The sequence below is a fragment of the Anarrhichthys ocellatus genome, unplaced genomic scaffold (assembly GCF_004355925.1).
Source record: "Anarrhichthys ocellatus isolate YVR2014 unplaced genomic scaffold, GSC_Weel_1.0 scaffold25, whole genome shotgun sequence".
Lineage (NCBI taxonomy): Eukaryota > Metazoa > Chordata > Actinopteri > Perciformes > Anarhichadidae > Anarrhichthys > Anarrhichthys ocellatus.
In genome coordinates this window covers 2,148,108-2,165,360 of record NW_022280055.1, presented here as the reverse complement: position 1 = coordinate 2,165,360, position 17,253 = coordinate 2,148,108, and the positions used below count along the sequence as shown (strand labels likewise).

The 17,253-nt window shown below is 41.5% G+C and overlaps 1 protein-coding gene across 6 annotated transcripts in view; it reads left to right on the top strand.

Moving 5' to 3' along the window:
* Positions 1–17,253, top strand: part of ryr3 (ryanodine receptor 3) — a 106,023-nt gene that overhangs the window by 71,612 nt on the left and 17,158 nt on the right. For all 6 annotated transcript variants that reach the window (XM_031861595.1, XM_031861594.1, XM_031861592.1 and 3 more), the window contains 33 exons: positions 50–153; positions 1,020–1,155; positions 1,278–1,461; positions 2,726–2,828; positions 3,381–3,501; positions 4,936–5,105; positions 5,390–5,610; positions 6,155–6,245; positions 6,590–6,730; positions 7,283–7,446; positions 7,687–7,765; positions 7,900–7,989; positions 8,388–8,531; positions 8,782–8,844; positions 9,006–9,081; positions 9,190–9,313; positions 10,005–10,120; positions 10,201–10,268; positions 10,376–10,497; positions 10,693–10,742; positions 10,829–10,889; positions 10,986–11,224; positions 11,435–11,516; positions 12,114–12,244; positions 12,374–12,492; positions 12,880–13,078; positions 13,886–13,980; positions 14,302–14,447; positions 14,689–14,776; positions 14,892–14,984; positions 16,011–16,178; positions 16,933–16,992; positions 17,100–17,234. In XM_031861595.1, the coding sequence (XP_031717455.1) occupies positions 50–153; positions 1,020–1,155; positions 1,278–1,461; positions 2,726–2,828; positions 3,381–3,501; positions 4,936–5,105; positions 5,390–5,610; positions 6,155–6,245; positions 6,590–6,730; positions 7,283–7,446; positions 7,687–7,765; positions 7,900–7,989; positions 8,388–8,531; positions 8,782–8,844; positions 9,006–9,081; positions 9,190–9,313; positions 10,005–10,120; positions 10,201–10,268; positions 10,376–10,497; positions 10,693–10,742; positions 10,829–10,889; positions 10,986–11,224; positions 11,435–11,516; positions 12,114–12,244; positions 12,374–12,492; positions 12,880–13,078; positions 13,886–13,980; positions 14,302–14,447; positions 14,689–14,776; positions 14,892–14,984; positions 16,011–16,178; positions 16,933–16,992; positions 17,100–17,234 (3,983 nt within the window). The remainder of the gene's footprint in view (positions 1–49; positions 154–1,019; positions 1,156–1,277; positions 1,462–2,725; positions 2,829–3,380; positions 3,502–4,935; positions 5,106–5,389; positions 5,611–6,154; positions 6,246–6,589; positions 6,731–7,282; positions 7,447–7,686; positions 7,766–7,899; positions 7,990–8,387; positions 8,532–8,781; positions 8,845–9,005; positions 9,082–9,189; positions 9,314–10,004; positions 10,121–10,200; positions 10,269–10,375; positions 10,498–10,692; positions 10,743–10,828; positions 10,890–10,985; positions 11,225–11,434; positions 11,517–12,113; positions 12,245–12,373; positions 12,493–12,879; positions 13,079–13,885; positions 13,981–14,301; positions 14,448–14,688; positions 14,777–14,891; positions 14,985–16,010; positions 16,179–16,932; positions 16,993–17,099; positions 17,235–17,253) is intronic.

Sequence of the window (17,253 nt, the reverse complement as noted above, 5' to 3'; positions counted from 1 at the left end):
TGTGTGTGTGTGTGTGTGTGTGTGTGTGTGTGTGTGTGTGTGTGTGTAGCCTCTGAAGCTATGCGCGGCTCCACTCCGCTGGATGTGGCAGCATCTTCAGTGATGGACAACAACGGCCTGGCTTTGGCCCTGGAGGAGCCTGACTTGGAGAAGGTTTGTTACTTGAGCGAACAAACCAACATGTTTACGAACATTGAGTCCGAAATCTGCTGCAATTACACCGTTATTGATCCTTGAAACATTATTATTTAGTGCACCCGGTGCTTTCAAGCTGATCACCAGCCAAAGTGTGTTCCTTTTATCACAACCTCGAGTTATTTGTTGTTGTAGCAGATTCATCTGCTTTATGACAGACTTAACTTGAGTGTTAAATACTATTTCAGGCACTGTAAAATTGCAAATTTTGAATGAAATTGCATTAAACATGCTGAGATGAGAGAACCAGATATTTTTGTAGTAATAAAGCTTAAATTCAGCGAAACAACCATTTAGTCTAAAAGCACACGTACAGGGAAAGTAAGATGATATTTGTCTTGATGGTATGAGTGGGCGATATATCAAATATACTCAATGTATTGCAACTTGTTCTATGTGTGATGTAGTAAATTAGTATTTATCCCGAATCCTGAGTAGAAATATTATTTATTGCATAATTAGTGTGTGTGTTGTATGAGCATGGAGGTGTTGACGGGGCGTGTGTTGTTGTATCTGAAACAGGGAAAGAGCCTGGAGAGAGCGAAAGAGGTGGAGAGCACCAAAGCGAGTTTAGGCAGTAGGTGTTGAGCTCTGAAACTTTAATGGAAGAAAGTGAGCCAGACAGATATAGATACCTCAAGGCACCCAAGTTTTCTCATTAGAATATGATGTATGATTTTGTCCCATCTGAATAAGCTTGCTCAGCAAATGCCTTCAAGCCGTCACTGTTTCTCATACTGACAGTCAAGAAGACAAAATATGCCATTATAATACCCAGGAGTGAAACAGAATGTGTGTGTGTGTGTGTGTATGTGTGTGTGTAGGTGGTGAGATATCTGGCAGGCTGTGGTCTTCAGAGTTGTGCCATGCTGGTTGCTAAAGGTTACCCAGACCTCGGCTGGAACCCCATAGAGGGCGAGCGCTACTTGTCCTTCCTGAGGTTCGTCGTCTTCTGCAATGGTATGTCGACTTTCATACTGAGTGCACAACGTATATACAGCAGACTCTGACTCGTCCTTTTGCGAACAACTTAAATCACCACCTTTTAAATGCCCGTCTCCCTCGTCGTGTTTGTATACCAGGTGAGAGTGTGGAAGAAAATGCCAACGTGGTGGTGAAGCTGCTGATCAGACGCCCCGAGTGTTTCGGCCCCGCCCTGAGGGGAGAGGGAGGTCAGGGTTTGCTGGCTGCCATGAATGAGGCCATCAAGATCTCTGACGATCCTGCCCTGGACCTGCCCAAGACTCTCTCTGTGGTCACTAATGGGTATGAAAAAAAAGCCTGGGAATCAGCATTAACATCATCACAAGACACTAAAAAACCCACTGAGCTCTCACTAGTGTTGAGGTCACCCATTATCCTTGTCTTTGTGGTGAATTGCTACGTTTAGGTAGATTTGCCTGTGTGTTTCTGAGCTCAGCCAAACAGGCATTATTCTTAGTTATTACACTAATTAATAGTGCTATATCAGGTTGAAATTCATACTGCTCATTCACTATGAGGAGAGTGAAGTTTACTTCTTTGTTAAAGCCTGCTCAAAGGAACTGGAAATACAGGAATGTATTGCTCTCAATTTTAATCAGAACTTTTATCATCGGATTGACTTTCCTCCCAAAACAGGAAAATCATCCTATATAAAATCTTGCTATCTAAAATTTAATCAATTCGATTTTTTATTTAGTTGGTGTTTCAGAGAGGTTATTTTAACGTATCCTGTCATTTTCAAGTTGAGGGGTGTAACCTGTAGGGGGTGCGCGTGTAGGTGCGGCGCTGTCCATAGTGCTGAAAGGGGGCGGAGATTGATACGACAGACAGAACACATTTCTTACCCGGCCTGCTTTGCGAAAGAGAGAGAGAGAGAGAAAGAGATGGAATAGGCTATATATCATGATTTATTGGGAGAAAAAAGCAATTATATTTAAAACCAGACCCCCTATATAGCCCGAATGGAATGATCTTTTGTTTCATCATCGCATTTTATCGCCACTGCTGCGAATCATGCTCCTTAGATCGAATCCTCGACTTCGGGGTCACCCCTATTCAATATACAATATACATTTGAACAAAAAATAAACGGCTGGGAACAGGTGGAGTTAAAGACGGCACACAGAAATGCTTGTCTACTTAGAGGTTTAAGAGAAAATAATATAGCAGCCTTGACATTGATGGAAGCTGTGAGTAAAGCTGTGTAGAAAGTGCTGGGGCCCTGCCGGCTCACATTATTATGCAAAGGCTGTAATACACTGACTGCATTTTAATGGGGTAGGTCAGTATTGCATGAAGTGAGGCGAGGGATTGGGAAGCGAGTCAAAATCAATGTGTATAACTCAGTGGCCTGTCTGGAGATCATGTATTGTGCCAACGCATTGTTATAATTCCTCACATAACTGCTGTAATCTATTTCTCTTCTGGTTCCCATTGTCTTCTCAAATTACCTTGAATCAAATTACTAGCTGAGCTCATGGTTCCTGATTTTCTTAGTAAGAGGGAGGTTTGCAGTATCCTATATGGGTGTGTTTGTGCGTTTCAGGTCTGGTGAGGAAGAAGGGGAAGTTATTCACATGGGCAACGCCATCATGTCCTTCTACTCGGCTCTTATTGACCTGCTGGGACGCTGCGCTCCAGAGATGCATGTGAGGAGCTTTTTCATCATGCACAGACTCGCACTCCTCTATACAATAACAGAGGCCACCACAATGACCTGAATGAAATAGGGCGTTGGATATTAATTATTATTAATACGTTCTATTTTACCTTTTAAAAATGCAGAAACTGTTGTACATGCTTTTGTCTTTTTGCGCCTTGATTTTTGCAACAGCCTCTTTAATCAAAAAAAAAACCACAACCAAGAGGTATGATCATACCACACCTGTTTTAGCCTCTTTACATAGGCTCCCTGTTTGTTCAAGAATGGATTTTAAGACCCTAATGATTACCCTTAGAGCTCTTCATGACCTGGCTCCAGACTATACAGTATTTAAGACCTTTTAATCCCTCATGAACATTTGCCTCGTTTGAGATCCACTGGCATTGGTCTTCTGGCTCCTGCAGAGCACAGAATCTTTTAACTCTGCCCTTAATGTATTTTATCATTCGTTTTGGTATTTAATTTAATTTTCGACCATGACACACTTAGTACTTTGTACTTCTCCTCTATTATTATTTCCTATTTGTGTCTATTACAGCTTATCAATGCGGGTAAAGGTGAAGCGCTGCGTATCCGAGCCATCTTGCGCTCTCTGGTTCCCACCACTGACCTGGTGGGCATCATCAGCATCCCCCTCAAAATGCCTGTGCTTAATAAAGGTATGTTGGTCTTAGTGGTTGTTGTTTTATGTATTTCTGTATGAAGTCATGCAGGTGTTGATGGTTGAATAGCAAAAGATAAACAGGAAAAAAAATAATGAAGTTGAACGAGGTACAGCAACAAAAACAAGCAACGGTCAGTTTGAAAATGTAGCGGGGAGGAAACCTTTAACAGCCAAAAGTGACAAAAGAAAAGGGTTTTTTGGACTCGATTAAAGCCTGAAACTGGTTTCAGGTGTGGAAGAAGAAAGTTGCACACTCGTAGCAACGATGTAAATAATGATTTAAAATGTACCAACGTTTCGTATTCTGCACGGTATTAAGTGATAAATTGCAGCACCATAAGATGTAAAATTATTACCGACACTGTTGTGACAGTTTATTTAGGCTGTTCTTGCAAATAATGCTCTCTGCTACATGGACATAGAGAAAATTACTTTTTATAAGACTTTGATAGGCTTTTGGGATCTATTCCTTAAAAACCCTTGGCCTTAATGGCCTGAATGTTGATTTTGACTTTGTATAAAATTGTCATCTATAGGTACATGAATACCTAGGCGTCGTCCCGAGATATTATGTCTATCCCTGGAGGTCTCCTCTTTAGGAACGGAGTCGGTGCCAGGGGTGTTTTGTCCCTTAATGCCCTGGAGAAACTGTCATGTTAAAACGTTGGTAAATTATTAAATCGTTTTTTATATCGTGAATATCTTACTTCACACTTTTGCTTTCATCTTGATCAGCATCTATCCAGCGCTGGTGTGCATTCCTCCTCTCTCTCTCATCCTGAAACTGGTCTCACAAACAGCACTCTGACAACACATTTTGATTTAAGCCGAATATACAAACAAATCTACAATATATCAGATTCAAATTGTCTCTGCTGCCTACTGAACTAACATGCTGCATTACTTAAATGAATGTATCTGCACAAATCATCTCAGCTCTCCTACGCTCTGGAGGTAAATCATGAAAATGTGTCACACCAGCCCGGATGTCAGGAGTGAATATCTGCTCACTTCTCCCTCTTTCTACTGAAAAGAAAAATAGTTTCAGCCATCTTCAGCAGCAATCACACAAGAAAATTAAATTCATATCCAATTTTCTTAATGACATTTTCCTAAAAGAAAGCAAGCTGTGTCTGAAATGAACAAATTTTGCTTTTGTAATATCTTTCCACAGCTTATCATTCCTGAACTCACTTTTACCTTAAATACACTTGTGTTTTGTTTCTACATATTTTGTTCATAATGCATCTTTACATCATTTATGTATCATTTCATACTGTATTAAAAGATTCACTTTTTAAGTTAAATATGCTTTAATAGTCAGGAACACTAAGAAAAGTATCACAATCAATAAAAACAATAAATACAATATTTACACACGGCACATTGAACTGAAACTTTTTCCCCCTAAAATGTGTTTAACCTTCAGATGGTACACTGACGGAACCTGACATGTCAGCCTGTTTCTGTCCGGACCACAAGGCCTCCATGGTGCTCTTCCTGGAACGAGTGTACGGCATCGAGGACCAGAGCTTCCTGCTCCACATGTTGGAGGTCGGCTTCCTGCCTGACCTGCGAGCCTCTGCGTCTCTCGACACGGTGAGTGAGAGGAAACCCCGATAACCTTCACTACAAATCCTTAGCAAACCTTCACCTTCAAACCTTTATTTTGTTACTAACAACCAAAACATTTGTTTCCCATGTATCCTAAAAGAGTACATTTTAGTATTTTAGCCTGTAGTTGCACAAAGTAAAAGTGCTTGTTGCGAGCATGTGTAAGGGAGCCTATTTTCACTCCAACTTTCTATTAATCTTAGATGTGGGGAGATGTGTTTTGTGCCTCTTCATCCTTTAGTTCACATGTATTGTGTTCCGTTCCACAGGAGGTGTTGAGCACCACCGAGACGGCGTTGGCCATGAACAGGTACATCGGCTCGGCCCTGCTGCCTCTGCTCACCCGCTGTGCCGCTCTCTTCAGCAACACGGAGCACTACGCACAGCTGATTGACTCCACGCTGCAGACAATCTACCGGCTGTCCAAAGGACGCTCGCTCACCAAAGCCCAAAGGGACGCCATCGAGGAGTGTCTGCTGGCTATCTGCAAGTAAGGCCCGCTGAGCTATGATCAGACTCAGCCGAGGGGAAATAAAAAAAGGGGAGCTGGAGATTAGCAGAGGCTGCGCCATTATTCTTTCAAACAATGGCACTGTCAAACGGCTTGCCTCAGGCACAGTGCAACACATATTGAACAGCACGTAGGACAAACTGCAGGAAACGCTGCCATTCGGCATAATAGATTAAGGGCTATTTATTTATGAACACAATGATACTTAAGGATTGTAACCACATAATGTTGGCAGCCATTTTTAATGTCTTTGACAGAGTTTAACCTCGACTGACCCTGAATCATGCAGCTTTGTGAATACACTGCCACAGAGATGAGGCCACATTTCAGAGTACATTTAAAATTCAGTTCAGGTGCTCAGCTTGGTCTAATTGCACATGAGAGAATTAAATCGGATAAGTGTGGTGTGTATAATAGATTGAATCTGCAGTTATTGTGGCTATTGTATCAAATTTATGTGGGAGTCTCGAATCACTGCTCCTGTGTTTTTATGTTTCACTAATGTAATTCTTATATTTCACAGGCACCTGCGTCCCTCCATGATGCAGCAGCTACTCAGGCGGCTGGTGTTCGACGTTCCTATGCTCACTGAATACTGCAAGATACCTATAGGGGTGGGACACTAGACGAGTTTCTTTTCACTATTGTGCTTGATTTATTAGTTGAAAAGAGAGTTATGGCATAATTATAACGAGCAATCGGAGGCATCGCATATTTCACAACCCATTCATCCTCCTCATTTGCTGTGTGTTGAACGCACAGACATATTGTTTCCTCACCCAAGCATTTCTTTAAGTCTGTTTGAAGGCAGGTGACATTAGGCATCATGTATTTTACCCTTTATACATGAAATACAGCATAAATAGTACAAAACTTACTCTTTGGCCATTGATGTGCAATCATTTTTTATATAGTTGAACTAAAATCGTTATGTTTTCTCCTTATATTTGATTTCTAGCTTCTGACCAACCACTATGAGCAGAACTGGAAGTACTATTGCCTGCCTTCTGGTATGGCCAGCTTTGGCATAGCCTCCGAGGAGGAGCTCCTCCTTACCAAGAAACTCTTCTGGGGAATCTTTGACTCCCTGTCTCAGAAGGTACAACCAGAAACCCTGTTGTGTAGATTATTCATTAAGATTCACTGACAGCGTGTGTCTGTAGTGTTTATGATTTTGGAAAGCTGTATTACTTATCTTTATTTTGTTTATCTATTCCTCCTCCTGCTCATTTTTTTATCTCTGAGAATAAATCAGGAGGCAAAGCAATCAATCTCTGTTGCATAACTAAATGTTTAGTAGTGTGTTGGTGTCTGCTCTCTAAAGCTGTCCTCTGTTTGCTGTTGATTTTTTATATTCTGTTTTTTAGACAAAACTTGGAACAACAAAAAACAAGAAAGTTCTTGGTAGTCAGGAGGTAGTGAAATGAAAGCTCAATGGAGTGCCTCGGAGCAGTGCAGCTGAGGCGAAGCCAAAACAGATGAATGATTTATCAGTCTGTGACAAGCCATCTCTCAGTGCAGACTTTATCCAGCTTTCTGTCTTTTATTTTGCCTCCTCATCGTTTCCTCTTCCTGTCTTTGCACGACTCAGTCTGTCCATCTAATAGCTAAGCAGACATGTCCTCATTCTGCTGATCTGTCTCTTCTGTAGAAGTACGATGCGGACCTTTTCAAAAGTGCCATGTCATGCCTGTGTGCCATCGCTGGAGCCTTGCCTCCCGACTTTGTGGATGCCAGTCTCGGAGCAACACTGGAGAAACAGGCATCAGTGGATGCACAGGGCAACTTTGATCCTAAACCCATTAACACCGCCAAGTGAGTGGTCTGAAAATGCATTTACTTACTTTTAGATTAAAAGGCACAATTTTTGGAAAAAAATTAATCAAACGTATAAAACTGTTGTACTGTTCTGCCAATGTTAGCTTTGGTTTAAAAACGGCAATTTAATCACGATTGGTGGGTTTGTCTGTAAATCAAAACAAAGCTTTTGCCTGCTCAATATACAAGTAAAATTGACTTTGAAATAATTATTTAAATATTATTTTCACTTTCTAGTATCTCTCTTCCTGAAAAGCTTGAGTACATTGCCAACAAATATGCAGAGCATTCCCATGACAAGTGGTCCTCGGAGAAGGTTAGTCCCTAAATTTGTCTTATTTGTGTTCTGTGTGGTACAGTAGCATGCCTGGCCAGCAAGCATTCACGATATATCACTTAGTTTATATTCCTGAAATGCATAGTACTATAAGGCTGCAACTGTTGTTGCAGGTGTCAATAGGCTGGAAACATGGAGACAGCCTGGACGAGCAGGCCAAAACCCATCCACTGCTGAAGCCTTACAAAGCTCTGAGTGAGAAGGTACATGCACACTGGTACATACACAGCTGCCGTTAGGGGTGTAGGAAGCATTCTTTCAAATGCTGATTGTGCATCAAACATAAGGTACTTTTTTTTTCTGAGTGAAAGAAATCTCTCACAGTGGCAAAGCTGTTTAAAGACGGACATAATGGTGTTGGTTGCATGCAGGGCAGAGCCAGTGTTGCAATTTCTTAAGAGGACAAATTAATTGGCCAACTTGGCAACACATTTTTGAATGCGTCATGCTAAACTACTCATTAACATGAAACTCCAATAGAAGAATAACCTCTAGAAAATGTAGAAAGTAGTTTTATTTACACATCAGATGGGTTTGTCTTGAATGAACAGTCTCACCCATGTTGAACTGTTGCATCAACTTTTGTGTGTTCAATATGCAGGAGAGAGAAACATACCGCTGGCCAGTGAGAGAGTCATTGAAGAGCATGCTGGCTATGGGCTGGAACATTGAGAGGACCAAGGAAGGAGACGCCATGTTCCAACAACGACAAAGTGAAAAACAGCGAAAGACCTCTGAGTCTCAGGTAACATCCTGATGTAGGATCACAATCAGACATGAATGTTCTCACAGATGTTTCCTTTGTGATACTTATTTACTATCTAACACTTAAATTCACAAGATTCTCCCTTTTTAAAGATGGTTCCGGCACATCAAATTTAATTTTCTAAACCTCACATTGATTTGATGAGAAATATTTAAAATGACTGATGCATTTGTAGCTTTTAATATTCAAATCTGGTTTGTGCTTGCATTGTCTCTATCTGACTTTGTAGATTAATGGATTCAGTCCTGCTCCAATGGAACTGCACAATGTCACTTTGTCTAGAGAGCTACAGGTTGGTTTTTGTTCAACTTTTTCTCATTGTTGTAATAATATGATCATTGTTCTAAAACAGTTGTTACATATGCTCTAGTCTCAAGTGTGCAAATTGTCTTTTTTAACACAAACCCAATGTGTTCAGACTTGATTACATTTGAGTGTGTGCTGTACCTGCAGGGCATGGTGGAGGTTGTAGCAGAAAACTACCACAGTATCTGGGCCAAGAAGAAGAAAACTGAACTCGTTAGCAAAGGTGTGTTAGCGTGCAGTTTCAAAATACACTTGAGTTGCGGTAATTCTGACTAGTGAGCTTGTGTAAAATGGTATGAAAATGATTTTTGAATTTGATTTGACTTGTCAGGAGGAGGGACCCATCCGCTGCTGGTTCCCTATGACACCCTGACAGCTAAAGAGAAGTACAGAGACCGAGAGAAGGCCCAGGAGCTCTTCAGATTTCTGCAGATCAGTGGCTATGCCATCATAAGGTTACCCTCCTCTCCCTCCAGTTTGTCCTTCCTTAAAGAAATAAGCAACACTAAGAAACACAAAGCACAATGTCACAACAGCTCAAAGCACTTTTAAAAGTTTCCTGTATTGTATATGTCAGGCAAAACTTTAGACTGTGCTTAATGAAGTCATTCTAGTTTAAATCCTAATGAGCACTGCTATGAATACAAACCATTTATTTCTTTATATATCGAAACACTTTGCTTTTGGTAATTGATTAAAAAAAGAGTAATTTGATCTAGAGAAGCACTGATTGAGACACACACGTGCTGTACATCGACACGGACACTAACGTCACAGACACACACACACAACATGCACGTTGCACCTATAGTGGCCGCTGCAGCACTAACAGAATATAACAGCCACACACACACAACATGACGTCGGTGTGAAAGTTCCTCAGTGCGAGTGAAATACACATAAAGTTTGCAATTTGTAACACCTTTAAGTCCAAAAGAAGCAATGGAGGAACAACCTTAAAAACAAAGGTTTTGGCAACAAGAAGGTCTCGTAACTTTTGGAGAAAAATTAAGTTATTTAATTGCCAATGTTTTATTGTGAACATACAAGTGATAAATAGTAATCGGTCATTGGAAAATTGCAGTTGGTGCATCCCAAATCTGAACAGCAACTATTTGTGATTTCTTGACTTTTGTAATCTGACAGAGGTCAGAAAGACATGGAGCAGGACTCTTCATCCATGGAGAAGCGTTTCTCCTACAAGTTCCTCAAAAGGCTACTGAAGTACATCGACTCTGCCCAGGAATTTATCGCTCATCTTGGTGAGTGTGTGACATTTTTATATTGATTCAGAATTTGTCCTCGACGCTGACCTCGCCACTTAACACTGTTGTTAATCCAGAGGCTATGGCCACTAGTGGGAAGACGGACAAATCACCTCATGACCAGGAAATCAAGTTCTTTGCCAAGGTCGGGAACACTTTTTTTGCAACAGAACCACTGACATGTTGTTGAATTCACTCTTAATAAAGCTTTGAGTAAGGTTTGAGTCTCATCCCTGCATTTCTTCTCTCCAGGTGTTGCTTCCTCTGATGGATCAAACTTTCAAGAACCACTGTCTCTACTTCCTGTCCACGCCCAGCAAGAGCCTGAGCAGCTGTGGCTGTGCTTCTAACAAAGAGAAAGAGATGGTCACCAGGTACTGTGTAGACGCAATGGATAATCTGTGTCATCAGCCTTTTCCATTGTCAGGTTTTTGCTATTCAGAGAGTCCTCCCTTTTAGCTCAGTGGGAGGAGTGAAGAGGTTCTCTTCAATATTTCCATCAGAACTTTTCTTATTTCCTTTTTTACTTTGCTTTTTTCAATTCTGTCCTTACCATCTTTCTTTTCCAGCTTGTTCTGTAAGCTGGCAGCTCTTGTCAGACACAGGATTTCTCTCTTTGGTAAGGTTGGCATTGCCTCTGTATGCTCGTGTGCCCCTTTGCTTTGAAGTCTCTTTCCACATCTGCAGTAAATGTTTCTCTCACAGGAAGTGACTCTGCAATGATGGTGAGCTGTCTGGACATTCTCTCCCACACACTTGACACCAGGTAAGGTGTCTGTATATGCAGTGACTCATCAAGTAGACAATAAAACTATAGTCTTGAGCGTGCACATTAGCCCCTGTGTTCCCTCCCCTCTCTCAGAACGGTGATGAAGTCCGGCTCAGAGCTGGTCAAAGCCGGGTTTCGGACTTTATTTGAGAGCGCGGCAGAGGACCTGGAGAAGCTGCTAGAGATGCTAAAACTGGGGAAGTTCATGCAGTCCCGTGCCCAGATGAAGAGCGTCACACAGAGCATCAACTATGTGACTGTGGCACTGCTGCCCATCCTCACTGCCATCTTTGAGCACATCACAACATACGAGTTTGGACTGGACCTGCTGTGTGAGTTTGTGTTTATCACTCACTGATTTCCCTTTTTATTTTACTTCATTTATATTGCGTTTTGTTTAAAAAGCAAACATGAATATAGCGATTGCAAATGATGCTCAATTAATAGTGCTATCAGCGGCAACAATCCATTCAATCCAGAATTTTTTTTCTCTTCCTGTTGTTGTTATGCAAGTAAAAAGTTTGTGTTTTTGTTTGTTTCAGTGGATGATGTGCAGCTGTCCTGCTACCGAATCTTGACTTGTTTCTACTGTCTGGGAACAGGAAAGAACATCTTCGTGGAGAGGTAGGTGGACAAACTTTTCTTAAACTTTGCAGCAGGATGTAAATTGGTATTTGGTTCAACACATGAGCAGTACTGTCTATTTGATAAGTTTACTTGATAAGACTCCTTGATAATGATTAATGCTTGCTATAATTTCTATCATCTACTAGAATTGGTATCAAGGATCTGTGAAATAGTATTTCATGAAGTATAATATGCTTGTCACTGTTAATTAGGATTTGTCTGTAAGGCTTTTTGATGAACTCATATGTGTGACAAATGCACTCAGGACTTGAAGGAAGATTTATGATACCTCATGTACCCATATACTTGTTTAAAAATATACTATGATACACTTATGCAATAGTTTCTGTGGTACAGTATGCGTTACAAAATGAAGGCAGAGGTTTATTATTTAGTTATAGTTCTAAACTATATCAACCTAGGGGAAAGGAGACAACAGAAACACTTCATTAAAACCATTATTCTGTGGCATTATTCTCTAACTGGCAATAAAATAAAATAAAAACTGTTGTGCAAAAGAAAGTTACATAAAGATACATTTTTGGTGTGTTTTTTTTTTTATTACACTTCATAAATGTACATGTGTATCTGCAGGCATCTTCCAGTGCTGGGGGAGAGCCTGGCGACCCTGGTGGGAGCCATGCCCGTGGCGTTCCTGGAGCCCCACCTAAACGCCCACAACCCTCTGTCTGTCTTCAACACAAAGACCCCCCGAGAGAGAGCCAGTGAGTGTATCCACCTAATGCTCCTTTTTATATTGATCATTATCCCACTCATTTACAGTGTTTTTCTGTCGCTGTGTAACGTTCATACTTTAGAGCATTAAATGTTGTCTGCGTGTTTTTATTTTTCAGTCCTGAGTATGCCGGACAAAGTGGAGGAGATGTCTCCGGAGATGCCTCGTCTTGACAGACTGCTGAAAGATGTCAGCGACGTCTCAGAGTCTGGTGCTCGCTACAGCGACATGCCAGAGGTCAGAAGGACAGATGGGATATTTGAATGTATACAAACATCTGCATTTTTTTGGCCTTTGGTCCCACATGGTCACTACTTGAATGCTAAAGAGTATCGTGGCGTAGATACAAAAAGTCTCTATGGAACATGGTCTATTTATGGAAGATATGCATGTTATACTGTATGTTGTCCAAACTATGTCTTACTATGAAGTATTTTAACGTTAACATCGTACAAATATATCCTATAGACCGTATCGGTGTGTTGCACAACTGAGATTTAAGTAACTATTCACGTAAGATTTTTACACCTACGTGACACATTTGCACAAATTCGATTTGTACAACTCTTGTGTTGCCTCAAAATCAATCATGCAGACATTTGAACTTTAGCCTCTCTCCTGCAGGTCATTGAGGTGGTCCTTCCCATGCTGTGTAACTATCTGTCCTACTGGTGGGAGAAAGGTTCGGAGAACTCTCCTACAGGTGCCCAGTGCTGCACTATGGTGACTTCTGAACACCTCAGCTTAATCTTGGGAAACATCCTCAAGATCCTGAACAACAACCTGGGCATCGACGACGCCCCCTGGATGAAGAGGATTGCAGGTGAGTGCCAGGCTCCAGGCTGTTAGAGAAAGAACAAATATGATTTGAAAGGCTTTCATGCCGGTCAGATTGTGTTGTTTCTCCAGACTTGCAAAGGCAGAGCTTGTACTAGGTTTATTTTGCTTTGTTGGGAAACGGAAGAGAGAATTTTACAAATGAATTGCTTCATGGAAGTATGCAATTACATTTCATTAGGTGGTGAGTTTTGTTCTCAACAGATGTAGAAACTACCCTGCTGTCTCCTTTTCTCGTTTAAAACATATGAACAAACAAGTGAAGCTTCAGCATAATAATGAAAACTCTCCAAAGTTATTCTAGATGATGATGCCCTTGTGGAAACCTCATGTTAATGCAATGTTAATGTTCTTTTCGTAGAACATTAGTATTTTCAGTGCACAATCCTCAGCGGGAGTTCAGGAAAGGCCAGATCAACATAATTAGCTGCTGTGAAGGCAGATAGCCTGAAGCATCACTTCTTAAAACCACATTTGAATATTTGACTTTACATACAAATAAATTAAACAAGCGAATAATTGATATAGTGTATCCTGTATTAAACTATCTTTTGAATAATATTTCCTGTTTTGCGTACTATTGTACTTTCGGAGACGAGGATAAAAAACACAATTGCGGATATAACTTAAAAACTTGTGGTTGTTCTAAAACTAAGTGCTAAATATAGTTTGACAGTTGGGACACTTGACACCAGAGCCAATAATCTCCAGCGACAGAGGAATGATTGTGGTTGTCTGTATATCTCAGCTGCCCATGTCCAGAATATATATTTTCCATCGTCTCTGTCTCCAGTTTACTCTCAGCCAATCATCTGCAAGGCTGGAGCAGATCTGCTGAGGACCCACTTCCTGCCCACACTGGACAAACTGAGGCAGAAGACAGTGAAGGTGGGAGCTTAAAATATAACGTACATTGTATCCTATGCTCAATGACACTTGTGGGTAAAGTAGATTTTTTTTTTGCTGACTCCATCGTAAAGGGGCTGAATTTATAGTGTATTTATGGAGCAGTCAGTAGTCAGAAGAGCTGGTCCACCAACGTTATGCTTAGTCACACCTGCTGAGAGTAACAATAACTCTTGTCACTTCCTAAGAGAGCATACAGGGAGGAGATTATTACCACTGAGGTGGAAGGGGGTCTTGTGTGAGGACATTTTTTGCTAATGAATTGATTGCTGGAGATGAGTTGTTGATGTGCTGCAAACGAAGGTTGTGGCTGAAGAGGAGCTGCTGAAGGCCGACAGTAAAGGTGACAACCAGGAGGCCGAGCTGCTCATCCTGGATGAGTTTGCTGTGCTCTGCAGAGACCTCTACGCCTTCTACCCCATGCTCATCCGTTATGTGGACAACAACAGGTACAATATCAGCAGAGAAAGAATAGTCTCTATTGCAAAGATTTTCAGGGGGATTTTTTACGATCAAACATTAGTTTGTCTAGTTTTAAACATCACGATTGTTTTCCTGTAGTCCCTGAGCTTTATCCACCTATATGTCTGATTTATGAATGCTTAGTATCGCCGTGACCTGCACAGATGTGACACAACTTAATGTAACTCAATAAGAAATGTCTCTGGTTCATGTCTCGTTCCATTCCAGGTCCAGGTGGCTGAAGCAGCCGGACGGAGACTCCAACGAGCTCTTCAGGATGGTGGCGGAGATCTTCATCCTCTGGTGCAAGTCCCATGTAAGTCTTACTCTTCAATCAAGTAGTCATATCACAATATGACGTTTGATAACGGTATGCTGGTCTTGAGGTTGTCCTTCTTGATTAACCTCTTTTCTTTGTCCTCTGAACCCAGAACTTTAAGCGCGAGGAGCAAAACTTTGTGGTTCAGAATGAGATCAATAATTTGGGCTTCCTGACTGGAGAGGGCAAGGCGAAGATGTCCAAGGTAAATGTAATGGATGTTACATGTGGTATGGGTGAATACAAAATGGCAAAAACAAAATATTTGATATTGCTGATGATTAGCTTTATGAAAATGACTTCTGAAAGTGATTAGGGCGAAAACGAATTCTTGATTAACTTGATTACTAAAAACATCTTTGTATCGAAGCTTAATTTAATCCAACAGTGAATTAATCCTTTTTGTATCCAAAGCCCAATGCATCTTCTTCATCTGTTCGATAGAGCTCAATTGTAGGACGTCTTCATTCTGTAAGACATCACATGTCCTGTGATGAACCCAGGAGATGGGCGCAGAGTACATCTTAGTTCTCTCTGGGTTCATTTTGGACTTGTCTCACTCCTCACCTGCTGTCCTCTGCACTGTGTCAGCACTTTGGAAAAGCTGAACACAACCTGCATACTTTTCCTGACGGGATCCCCATGTGCTCCGTTTCTTGCTACTGTATTTTACAGACTTCGCTAATTGAAAGGAAAAGTCCTTCTAAGCACTTTTCCTGTGTTTTTAATCGATCCCCAGACATGTGCCGAGCACACTGAATGTGTAGACGGGAGACGTTCCACAAATCAACCGTATGAGTTCGAACCTCTCACATCGAGGGTTTACGACATGATATTTCATGCGGATATTTGTTGCGGTGAGGTCGGGTCATATCTCTGGATGTTGGCAGTGTTCGGTCCAGCAGTCGCTCAACAAGCTGTCACTGTGGGAGTTTGTTGTTTATTTGTTTTGGCGGAGCCGGACACTTTATTTATTTGCACTCTTGGGTTGTTTTGACGCAATAGCTCACAGTGGAGCAGATCTCCTCAGCTCTTGATCCCAGATGACTCTGCTTGTTAGCTGATTTATGTTGAGGCACTTTGGGTCATAGTGTGCGTTTCATCTTAATCTTTGGTTTTTAAAGGTGAAACACAAGTTAAATTACAAATACAAGATAGGGCAAGTTAGAATAATTGTGAGGAAGTGACCAATGTTAAAAAGGGTGTGTCTTTGTCTCCTTCCTCTCTGTAGTCTGGGGGCGACCAGGAGAGGAAACACAAGCGGCGTCGAGGCGAGTACTACTCCATCCAGACCTCCCTTATCGTCGCTGCCCTGAAGAAATTGCTCCCCATCGGCCTCAACATGTGCACCCCAGGAGACCAGGAGCTCATCTCCCTCGCCAAGATACGCTACAGTCTGGTAATGCCTAGTTCACACTACTAGACCCAAGATCAGAGGCGCGTTGGCTCGGCGCGTTGGCTCGGCGCGTTGGCTCGGCCCTCCCGCATCGGCGCCCGAGCACTATGTTTGAACTGCTCAAAGACGCCAGCCGAGAGGCTTGCTGGTATCGCACAGACACATTCCAGATATCTAACATGCTGAATATCTGAACCTGCTTCAGCCAATGAGAGCACGAGAAACCTGGTGGAGTGGTCGCCTGTAACTCTCTCTTTACAATGTCCTTATATTCAGCCGTCTCATAAGCTATTCGAGGTCTCATAATTGATTCACTGATAGACAATATTAGTGGAGCCTCTAATAAAGTTAATCATTTGAAGCTCATTGAGTGCAACTTCCTAAATCTCCTATCAAAGATACATTAAAGTACTTTATATTAAGCCGGAGTGGTGCCTCTTGACCAGTCTTATGTGATTGTATGGTCTTTCTTTGCATCGCAGACTTCAGCTTTTATTTCATTATGTTGGGGATTATTTAGAGGGAGTTTAAAAGAATTGAGAAAGTTTTGTTGTGATGCAAATTAAAGCCCTTAACCAACAAACCATGTCTTCTTTGGTGCGGTCGACATTCAGTAAGTTATGGAATTGCAAATACGTTTCAAATGTTGTCCAATGTGATAGCTTTATACACAAATTAGCACCCTGTCTATTTACTTTTAAAGTCTTCTACTAATAAGGTATTAACAATGCATTATGAATACCCTTTCCCTTCATAGAAAGACACAGATGATGAGGTGAAGGAACACTTGCGTCAGAATTTCCATCTTCAGGACAAGGTGAGATGATGTTCTACCTGGTTGTCATTCCAGTAGAAGATCAGTGTCAGTAATATAAGTATAACGCTGCTGTTTATTTATTGATTTTGAGTGTTATTGTGTCGTAGTCCGATGACCCAGCGGTTCAGTGGCAGCTGAACTTGTACCACGACGTGGTGGTGAAGAGCGAGGAACCTGCAAACTCGGAACACACAGTGGACCGAGTGCAGAGCATCTCAGCTGCAGTCTTCCACCTGGAGCAGGTAGAAACATACACAACAG